We start from the raw sequence: 11,057 nt of genomic DNA on the forward strand, positions 1-11,057 counted from the left end.
CCAGGTTTTAGATCTACGTGACAAAGGGGCCTAGGGTGAATAATGAGAGTTCATTATTTGACATACTGAGTTTGAGGAGACTCTGAGATATCAGCATTCATGTAGTTTCCTCCCTCTAAAATTAACTATAAAATCTGATGCCTCCTCTTTAAAGGCCGATCCTCCAACTTCTTTATAAAGCCCCACTCTGCTGTTGCAACAACCCAATCAAATGTCATCTCTCCCTCTTTGAACTTATGCGGCACTTTCCATTTATCTTACTCTAACCCAGGGTTTCTCAACCTTGGCACCATAGACATTTTAGAAAAGTTAAGTCTTTGTTTTATAGGGCTCTCCTTTTCATTGTAGGATGCTTGGCAGCATCCCTTGCCTCTACCCACCAGATGTCAGCAGCAACCCCCAAACTGTGATAATCAAAAATGTCTTCAGCCAGCTGTGGTGCTGTAGGACTATAGTCCAAGCTACTCAGCAGGCTGAGACAGGAGGAGCACTTGAGCCCTGGAGTTAGAGCCTGTGAACAGCCACTATATTCCAGCCCAGGAAACATAGCCAGGGCAACATAGCAAGGCCTTGTCTCTTAAAAAAATAAAAATAAAAATAAGTCTCCAGATACTGTCGAATATCCTCTGGAGGCAACTTCTCTAACCCTACCCTTCCCCACAATGAGAACTACTGATCTAGGAAATAATAGGTATATGAGTTCTTATTTTAAACCATTATGAAATCATTACCTCACTGAAAGTAGCAACTTTACAACCTTTACAAAATATGGATATGACAAATCCATTCTTATATACTCACTAGGTAGTTTAAGGACACAGTCATCTATGTTTAATTTACTATTTCTAATTCACAAATACTTTAAATGTAATTATTTCCCATTGACATAGACATGCCCAACCAAGTAGCTCAAAATACTAAGGATTTACATATTGCAATTATTTTTTTAAGAAGTGAAAAACTCTAGACTCTATACCCTAGATTCTCAGGAACAAAATCATTAACAAAAAGCCATTTCTGAGTGAAATCCAAATTCACAAATGTTCTAGAATCGGTTTGTCTCCATATGGTTCAAAGAAAAGTTTATGTCATAGTTATCTTACACCTGTCTCTTGTCACCTTGAATCTCTAATATTCTACTGAGACAATTAATTTAAAGATAAAGTGACAACATTCTCTGTCACAAATTATAAAAGACTACACAGAATCAAGTGTTTCTGAAAAGGAAAGAACTTACTTTCCTATTTGGAAAGAACTTTTCCTCAAAAAATTTGATATAAAAATATATTAGAAAATATCCACTGTTGAATTATCCGTTACAGTCCATTGACAGGTATTCTGTTAATGGAATGCTACTGATTTACATGAAACAAGAGAAATGTAAAGATTAAACATTACAGTTTGACCTTCAGCAGATTGAGTGCACTAGTTGAAAGTGAGAGTAAACATAAACTTACATTGTTATTAAACTGGCTTATACAGCTTTCTTTAATTACATTAAATGGTTCCCTGGCGTGTAAGGTATTTTTTTCTATAAACGAGAAGCAGACAACCGTTTCTGAAACTTTCCAGATAACTGATTATAAGAGTATTACAATGTTTTAAGAAGCACCCAAATACACTCAAAGTGTAGAGAAAAAAAGAAAACTAAAAGATTTCCTTTTCTAGTTCATGACGATAACTATCCTCTGCAGAATGGGGAGGTGGGTATCATGCAGTTAAGGCATGTCACAGAGTGGGCTGCTAGGCTGAGCTGGGAGAACAATACGCCTCTTTTGCAAAGTTTCACTGTTGCCTAGGAACTTAAACAAATGGCACCTCCCAGCAAATCAATTTTGTAAGCCTTCAATTATCTTTATTTGTAGTAAGTGTCCCTAGCATTACTTCTTATGTTCTCAATGAGGTTCTGGATCTTGTCTACCTTCATGCCAAATAAATGCTTCAGAATTTGTATCACAAATAATCTAAATTGAAATATCAAATTTAAACCTTAAGCAAAAGTATTCCACTAACTCCAATTTTAAAACATCCCAATCAACCACTTCTGTTCTTATACCTGTCATGCAACAAATACCTAACCTAACTTTTCAGGAGCTTTCTCAAACTAAATTAATCCCCTCTAAAATTAAGCCTTATGCCACAGTTCCATATCTCTTATGTGTACAGCATATTGAAGTATATTATTTTGAATACTGTTATATATTATAATGAAATTCTTTTCTAATGGTTATATTACTGTATACATTTGACTATTGTATAAACTCTTTAAGTACAAAAACTATGTCTCTTTCTATTAGCCATAATCATGTTTCCAAAGTTGGAGTTCAATAAATGCTGAATGAATCTATTCTAAAACCATGAGAAAGAGAGGCATGATAGCTATGCAAATACACACAAAACAAAACACACCATACCACAAACGAAAGGTATATAACCTATGAAGTTAAATAAGCATTGGATTTTCAGAATAAATAACCTATTTATTGGCACGGTGTTTAATAACTGCATTTTTATAAAGAGAGAATGTGTTACAATGGAAATAACATTAGGATAGCACTGGAGTTGAAAAACCTAGGCTCTGACCCACACACTCTGCCAGACTCACCATTTACCTTTGGACAAATCACTTAACCTCTCTCAACCACAACAAGCAATTACTGTGTACTCTGCCAAGCTCACAGGGTTATTATTAGGATACAATAGGATAATATATATCAAAGTACTTAGAAATGTATAAAGAGCTGTATAAATGGTATTATCTTAATGATGAATGTACCCTTCAATTAAAGATAACATTTTATTTTAAATGAAAGAAATTAAGGGATAACTATTTATGCTGTAGAACTTATCACTCAATAAATCAGAACAAGGTTCAGTAATTCAGATTCAACCTATAGCAATTAAAATATGAATCAACTGTCAAAAATGTGCTTCACATTTGATTTTTCAGGAAGACATTTATTAAATAAAGCAAAGCAGGTATCTGAATAAGGCCACAAAATCACAATCATGAGCTCATTCCACTAAATGCACTGCGAGGACCTTCACCTCACAAAATGAAATGCTGTGTTTATCTGGCTCCATTTTACAACCTGATACAATGCACCATGCCCTACAGTTGAAAAGGTGAACCAGCCACGTAGGAAATACTAGAGTTGACTCCTGGTTTACAGGAAAACACGTGATTATCCAGGACATGGCACAATCTGATGTAAGAATTCCTAAATCTGTTTCATAGACCTACTGCTCATGTACATAAACAGGTATAAAGAAGCAGAGGGAGCAGCTGCAAATAGGCTGAAACATATCCACTCATTTGTAGCACTGGTGACAGAGTCAACTATGCAAGGTTTCAGGATTTGTTTGGGTAACCATTAAAATCACTTTCAAGTCAACAAATTATCATAGTATCCAGATGGACCAAAAAGTTCTATGCAATTTCCCTTCATCTTGTCAAATCGACCATGTCGGAGAAGACATTACAGCAAGAGTCAGCTACTTTACTGAAATGGGTTACCAACTTTCTGATCGCTGTTTTTTGTCCTTATGTGGGTGAAAATTCTAATCAAGGAGTATCTGGAAGGGAGATCTACTCAAAAAGGTCATTAATCTCCAATCACCAATTGGAGATTCAAGTAAATTAGCAAACTCCCCCTTTTAAATGTTAATCTCCTAGACAGGCTGCCATAATCATTTACCTGAGCTCTATCCCAATAAAGTAAGGGGAGTAAGGTTTGAAGAAAAGTGTGATGGGGACAAAGGGAGGGGGCAAGTGAAGAACAGACACTAGAAATGCAGAGAGAGGTAAAAAGACACCAAAGATAAACTCTGCAAACAGCTGCCTAAAATACATTTTCCCTCATAGGAAGCCTGTTAGCAGAGAAAAGATTCTGCTGCTACATGTTTGGGGGGCACCATTTTCTTCATGTAAATTTATCAAACAATCTGAAACAATTTTTGAGTACTTAGTTCCTAGTTTTGGTTTTGACTCTCTTGACAAGTGGCTTTAAGGTTAATATCTAAACTTTTATCAATGTTCTTACTCACTCAAAGAACAAATATTTCTTGAGTGCTTCAAAAATAAACAATTTTAGGGTTTCACAGTCCTGAGTACATATTAGAATTACCTGGGAAGATTTTTTTTCCTTAAGTTCCTTGGCCCCTAAGATTCTGATTTAATTGGTCTGGGGTAGGATCCAGGCAGGGTTAAAACAAAAAACAAAAACCAAAAAATCTCCTTTGTAATTGTAATGTGCAGCCAGGGTGGAGAACCAGGTGTCTACTTCATCTTAACGTAAAAAAACCTTTCCCCACTTATTTTGAAATGTATTAATTTCTCCTTATTCAATATTGTTTCACCCAGATTCTCACCACCTCTCACCTAGATTAACATTAACCGCTTCTTAGCTATTTTCCCTTTCTCTTGTCTCTTCCCAATGCAATAAGGAATGCTTATCTAACTAATCAGTTTGGTTCTGAAACATTATTCCACTAAGAGTCATTTTAACAAAATCACCAATCAGATCATTTTCATCAAATAGAGAATATACTGTATGTGTGTTCCTGTATGTATGTGTGTGTATATGTACATATGTATGTATAATCTCAAACATGCTCTATTTTTCTTCAGTTCCAATGTACCTGCTTTCATTTACACATAATGAATAGTGGTCTCTTTACATTAAAAAATACTGCCCCTAAAAATGTCATGGCTAAATTTTGTCAAAAACAAATGGCAAATGAGTCACCCAAAGATATCTAATTTAAATGGAAAAAAAAGAGCAGCACAAGATCTGGTTTACTCTGATTTTTGAAATGTTCCCACAAGAAATGCTCATTCAACTGAAGAGAAAAAGTAAAATGAAACTTATGATGAATGAATGTTTACCATGAACAGATATGGCTCTGCTTTGTGTTGAAGCTTGCCTCAGAAAACCAACTGAAGGTTTAAAAGCCAAAGGCTGTAACTGCATCAGATGATATTCATATTTATGAGAAATATTATCAAATACAATAAAGGGAATATATAATGAGAAGACTGAACAAGTATATGGTGTATGTCCTGCCTTTTAAGAGGCTCTATTTCTTCTCAGGGATAGCAAGACAGAAATATAAAAAGAAAATAAAGCCAGCACTGCCAAATAAGTGGTAAAGACAATAAGTACCATGGGAATTCAAAGAAACAGGAGATTCCTGTGGACTAAGGGAGTTGCAGACAACTTCTTGGAAGAGCTGGGGCTTCAATAAAATTAAATAAATGGAGAAAAGAGGGAAATCCCAGGCATACAGATGATCTTGTACAAAGATGAGGCAGAAATGCATAAAATATATTTGAAAGACAGAGAGTGGACCTAGTTGGAAGAGAGGATTCTATGTGGGAGCATTTTGAGGGACAAGGTTGCAACAATAAAGTGGAGCCTAACAATGAAAGCCCTGAATGCCAAGCTAGGATGCTTAAACTTTGTCCTGCAGGTGGAAGAATCCTTTATAGGTTATAAAGAACAATAAGCAAAAACAAAAAGAAGAAAAAGAAAAGAAAAAAATCACTATAATGATGCAGTCTGAAACTGTTTTACTTGAAGCCTTTGAAGAACATACCAAGTTGCATAATATCTCGCTAACAGTCATGAATATGTGAACACATTATTTAGGAAATCTGTTCTGAGTGAAGGAGTAAAAACGCAAACATGCTTTACAAAATCTAAAATCAGTGGTTGATTACACATTCATAGTTCTTAGGATAATTCCTAAAAGAATCACGGGATGGAAAGCTTCAATTTTAGGTTTTCCTCCTCTCCCCACCTTGTTCCAACACAAATACCTTGATTTAAGATCTAAAAACTGAATACAACTGAAATTGTCTTGTTTTGAAAATAAGAGGTATTTTCTACTCCTCATTATGGGTGAATTTACTTACTATATTGTTTCAAAATCACGACATCTATTAAAATAATTTTGGCCAGATTTCAGCAAAGCAGATGAAAACAGAAATAAATAACAAATTTAAAGATTACAAAAAGCAAAAAAAAAAAAAAAAAAAAAAAAAAAAAAAAAACTTTCATCAAATCAAGACATATCTAAAATAATCCAGCATTGGTTTATAAGAGAGTGTGTTCCTAACAAAAAACGCCAGCCACAACAAAGACTACCAGAGAGTATATGAAGAACATTACAATAGCCAATTTCTCATCCAAAATGATAAACCTTTAATCCACAACTCCCTAAGGAATGGAGTTAATTTTTTCTCAAAAATGCCCTTAAAATTATTGGCTTTCTACTATAAAAATTAAGACTCTAAGATAACTCAAAGCAAGGATTAGCTTTCTTCTAGTAAGCAGACATGCAAGTGATTGATGATTTAATTTGCCACTGCAGCAAATACTAATTTAACCACCACTACCTTCTCAACACCAGGAAAATGAAAAATCTCAGTCTTTAAAGGCATACGTGACAAGAAAGAAGTCAAGAATATCCTAGGATGATTAAACCACACAAAAAAGCCATGGCAATCCTGCTGCTGTACTCTGAAAAAGGATATGCCATTCTTTCAGGCACGTATGCCTTTAAGGAATATGTAGAGATTAAGATTTTTGTGTTTGGTTTAGTTTGGTTGGGTTTGGTTTTCCGGGAAAGATGGGAAGGTCGAGGAGAGTTGAAAGAAGTGCATTAAGGAAGGTGTCAATGCCTCCCTCCCACCCAAACTGGGGAAACTCGCTTTAACAATGATGCTCTTTCACCCCTAACATCCCACCAGTTTCCATACATCCTTGAGGCAGCATTCCGCCCCTTCCCGATTGCTTGCTTTGCCCCTCACGTTCAGGAGAACTGGCTGCCCCGACTTTGTTAGTCTGGCAGCCCCCGCGCACCCGCCCAGACCTGCAGAGTCCAACAACGCAGCCACGCAGCCACCCACTTCCCGCACCTCCTCCTTCACAGCCAGCTTCCCCTCCCCCCGTCCTGTCACCTGCTTGGGTGGTGTCCGTCAGGTCGTAGCCGCTGCCCGGGAAGTCTCGGAGCTTCCGACCACCGAGGCTCAGGATACCGGAGTTGCCCGCCTCCTCCAGGGCCCGGTCCAGGCTCCTCACGGTGTGCTGAGGCTGCAGGCTACCCGGGTTCCACGGCGGCCCGTTGGGAAACGGCTGACCGAAAAGAGTCGGTACCGGGATGGGGACCACCAGGGTCCCGCCGCCGCCGCCGCCGCCGCCGCCGCCGCCGCCGCCGCCTCCCCCTCCAGCCCCGCCACCTCCCCCTCCGGCCGTGCCACCGCCACCGCTACTTCCACCTCCACCACAACCGCCGCCCCCACTGTTACCACCTCCTCCCTGACTCGCCGCCATGTTCCTGTGAGAGAGAATAGCCCCCGACAATACTGTCAGCCTGTGCCGCTAGTGTAAGGGGTTCTTAGGACGCATGCGCAGGCTGGGGGCGGGCGGCGGGGCAGGGGGGGCGAGGTAGAGAGTGGGAAGGAACCAGGGGGCGGGCTGGGAGGAGGTGTTGGATAGAGAAAAGATGATGTTTGAAAGTGCAGAACGCTTGCTTTAAGAAATGTATGATGAGAAGAAGGATGCTAAATCCCGGTTCTGCTGCTTTGGGTACCAAAATCTTGCGAAACGACATCAGGCGAACTATAGGTCATCTGGGCTGTATGTCCCCAAATCGCTAAGTTGCTTCACTGTTTCCGTTCTGCAAAACAGAAACAAATATGTGAGCTAGGGATGAAAGGGATTCGTTTCAGAATATACAGAAACAGCACTTAGAAGGGCTTTGGGGCAGCTTATTGAGAAGCTTACTGCAAATGCCTCAGGAATCTTTTACAGTGTTAGAGAAACCCTGGGGAATCATTTGGGGAGGGAAATGAGTGCTGTGTTGAGTTTGGGGCATATATGGATTTCTCCATAGTTTAGAATTCTATAATAGGAAAAGATTTGTAAAATGTTTTCAAGGAAGCCTCTCGTTTCAATGTATGTAAGTCTCAGTCAGACTGTTGCTTGCCTTCCAAAACTTGGAAGAGTTATCCACATTCTGTTCTATCACTCTTTGAAGTTGTGCCAAGATCTCCAAAATATCTCTAGTTTCTTCTCCTCGTGTCAGTATTGCCTGATGAAAATCTCTTTGATCATCAAACAATCTTAAAGTTTATTTCTGAAATACAGATTTTGTTTTTAGATGGAATTCTGAAGATTTAACCCTGGGTATTATGAAGCCAATCGATCCTGAATTTTAGGAGTTCATTCTCAGAACCTGGAGATATTTTTAATGTAGAGGACATAGAGAAGAAAGTTCAAAGTCCTTTATCTGGCATTCCAGGCCTCCGTAATTTAACCCCAGACTATCTAGCCGGGTTTATCACCCAACCATTTAGGCCACTGCCATCCCTTTACCCACTACCCTCTCCACTCTCGATCACAGTCATTCAAATCTTTTTCACTAGTATTCAGTAAAGTTGACGAAGAAAATTATCAGAACGCTTGGACATATTCACTTATCATTGAATATCCTATGTATCTCTTTTACACCCATTTCAATTTGAGCAATGTGTCAGCAGTCTCATTTTTTAAGAGAAATCTCCACTTCAAAAAAGTGTATCTGCCATAGGCTCTGCTTTATAAAAGGTTACAGGAAAGAATTACAACTTGGCTAAAATGCTTTGTGGCTATACTGGTTAACTAAAATGATTATGTCATGAGAAATTGCATTCACCACATGCGTGACCCAGAAGAAAGAAAACAGAGAATCACACTCTGTATAGTGAATTAGCAAGTGAGATAAATTATTAAAACACACCGGTGTCAAAAAGGCATGTTGCACCTTATACCTCATCTTCCTTAATCTTAAATCAAATTATTAATTAATAATTCATAATTAATTGAGAACTTCAGAATTAAGATGAATGAGAAAGGACACTAAGTTCATTAGTTAAAGAAAAGATTAGGAAAGAAAATATTTTAATAATTAGTCAATGAGAATTTTCGCAATTATTTAAAACAATGTATTGGACTCCAGGAAAAATATGTCCTATCAGGATACCTGTCCAGTGAAAAAAGGCATATACAGCCAAATTTAAGAAGGAAAATAATTTTTCAAAAGGTTGAAAGATAATCTAAGTAAGAAAATGGGACGCTTATTAATTAAGCTATGTATACATTAAAATTAGACAAAATAACATGTTGTAGAGCTCTTTGACAAGAACACCAAGGCCAAAAAATTTAGAAGAGAGGGCCTAAAGTTTAGAAATTTATTCTGAACTTTTAACTCCCTGTGCAATACTTGGGAAAATGACTTAAAAGCTCGGTACTTCAGTGTCTTCATATGTAACAATGGAAAATAACAATAATAATAATAATATTTTTAAAGTGCTTGCTACTTGCCAGAGACTGCTTTGTATATACTTGTCTATCAATCCTCATAACAACCTTATAAAGTAGGTACTATTATTCTTCCATTTTATAGATGAGGGAAAATAGTACATACCTCACATACGATTGTGGTAAGAATAAATAAAGTCATACATGTAAAGTGACAGGCACATACCTGACATTCATTCATTCATTTAATAAGTATTTAAGGAGCAATTACTCTGTGCCAGAAACTCTCCATGCCACTAATACTATAGCACTGGGCACTCAATAAGTGTTAATCTCTTTACTACACCTCTACTCCTTCAAAAACTAAAATAATAAATAACATTCAAAATGTAGGAAGCCAAGGAAAAAATTAGTAAATGTCCTGATAATTGTGGGTAAAGACATATCTGACATATTGCATGAATTTTTTGGTTCAGTCTATACTAGAGGATATTTTACACTGATTACCACTGCAATGCAATCCCTGAAATGACACATTGGTAACTGGTTGAATTACAGCCAGCAGTCAGAATTATCCAAGCCAAACTTACAAAATATATGTTGGTAAGTCACCAACTATATGACATATACAAGGAGAACGGGGGGAAAGTAGGGGAGTTTTGAACAAAACATGCAGCCTCTGCTAAATCACTGGCAGACTCCAAATGTAATTTCTGTTCAAAAGAACTCTAGAGAGGATTTCTGAAATTCCAGACCAGTTTATATTCACTGCTATTCCAAACAAACACTTATAAATATATGGGGAAAGAAAGGCACAACCAAATGTCCAAAGCTACAAATTCTATTAAAGGTCAAGATTATTGGGCTAAAGTACAGGATGTTCTTACTAATCTGTAAATAAATCAAATGTGAGATATGTTTTAGCTCAGGATCCAGAAAAAGGCAACCAACCTGGAGATTAAATAGCTCAAAGTATATTATGAATTTTTAAAAATCTTGATCAAGACACAGGAAAACAACATGAAAATCTCTGTAGTATGTTTTTTGAAAACATCAGCTCAACTAAATGCTAACTTTAGGGGAAAAAATGAAATGTTGGGTGTAATCAAAACATGTATCAAAAACCTGAGAAAACATGTTGCTTTACCCCGTACTAAACTATTGGAGTTAGCTGCAGCTGGAATAAGATATGCAGTTCTGCTCACTCGAATCTCAGCACAGTCTTGAATTACAGAAAGCCTTGATAAATGCATACAAAATGATTAGAGATGAGGAGGAGGAGGAAACTCACTTGGCCCTCCTCTGTCTAGTAACTTGATCTTCAGTCTCTTCCAAAATCCCTGTTCTTTCATGGGGCCTTGTAAAGGATTATATATTAATGTATTTTAGCATAATTTACCACATACTATATACAGCGTCTCTGATCCTCCTTCACCTATCTGTTCTTGATTCTGCCTTTTCAGATAATCCTTTGTCCTGCTTTAACCAATCCTAACAAACTAATCCCAAAGTTAATGTTTATTAACTCATAAAGCATTTGGACAAATGTACGAATGATCACTATTACTTAAAAGAAGCTACTACATACCTAGTCTTCAAAGTTGATGTCAACAAGCACTATTATTTTCCATCTCGGTTACAATCTCTGCCCTGACATTTTAAAAATGTGAGATGTTAGACAAGTCACTTAACCTCTCAAAGTCTCAGATACCTCATCTATAAACCAGAGATCATTACATTATTAGCTATCTT

General features: G+C 37.3%; 1 protein-coding gene across 2 annotated transcripts in view; it reads right to left on the bottom strand.

Annotated features, from left to right (window-relative positions):
* Positions 1–7,392, bottom strand: part of LRCH2 (leucine rich repeats and calponin homology domain containing 2) — a 129,530-nt gene extending 122,138 nt beyond the window's left edge. For both annotated transcript variants that reach the window (XM_050775178.1, XM_050775177.1), the window contains exon 1: positions 6,965–7,392. In XM_050775178.1, the coding sequence (XP_050631135.1) occupies positions 6,965–7,337 (373 nt within the window). In that variant the 5' untranslated portion in view covers positions 7,338–7,392. The remainder of the gene's footprint in view (positions 1–6,964) is intronic.
* Between the last annotated feature and the right edge of the window lie 3,665 nt (positions 7,393–11,057).

Source organism: Macaca thibetana, chromosome X (assembly GCF_024542745.1).
Source record: "Macaca thibetana thibetana isolate TM-01 chromosome X, ASM2454274v1, whole genome shotgun sequence".
NCBI classification, from domain to species: Eukaryota; Metazoa; Chordata; class Mammalia; order Primates; family Cercopithecidae; genus Macaca; species Macaca thibetana.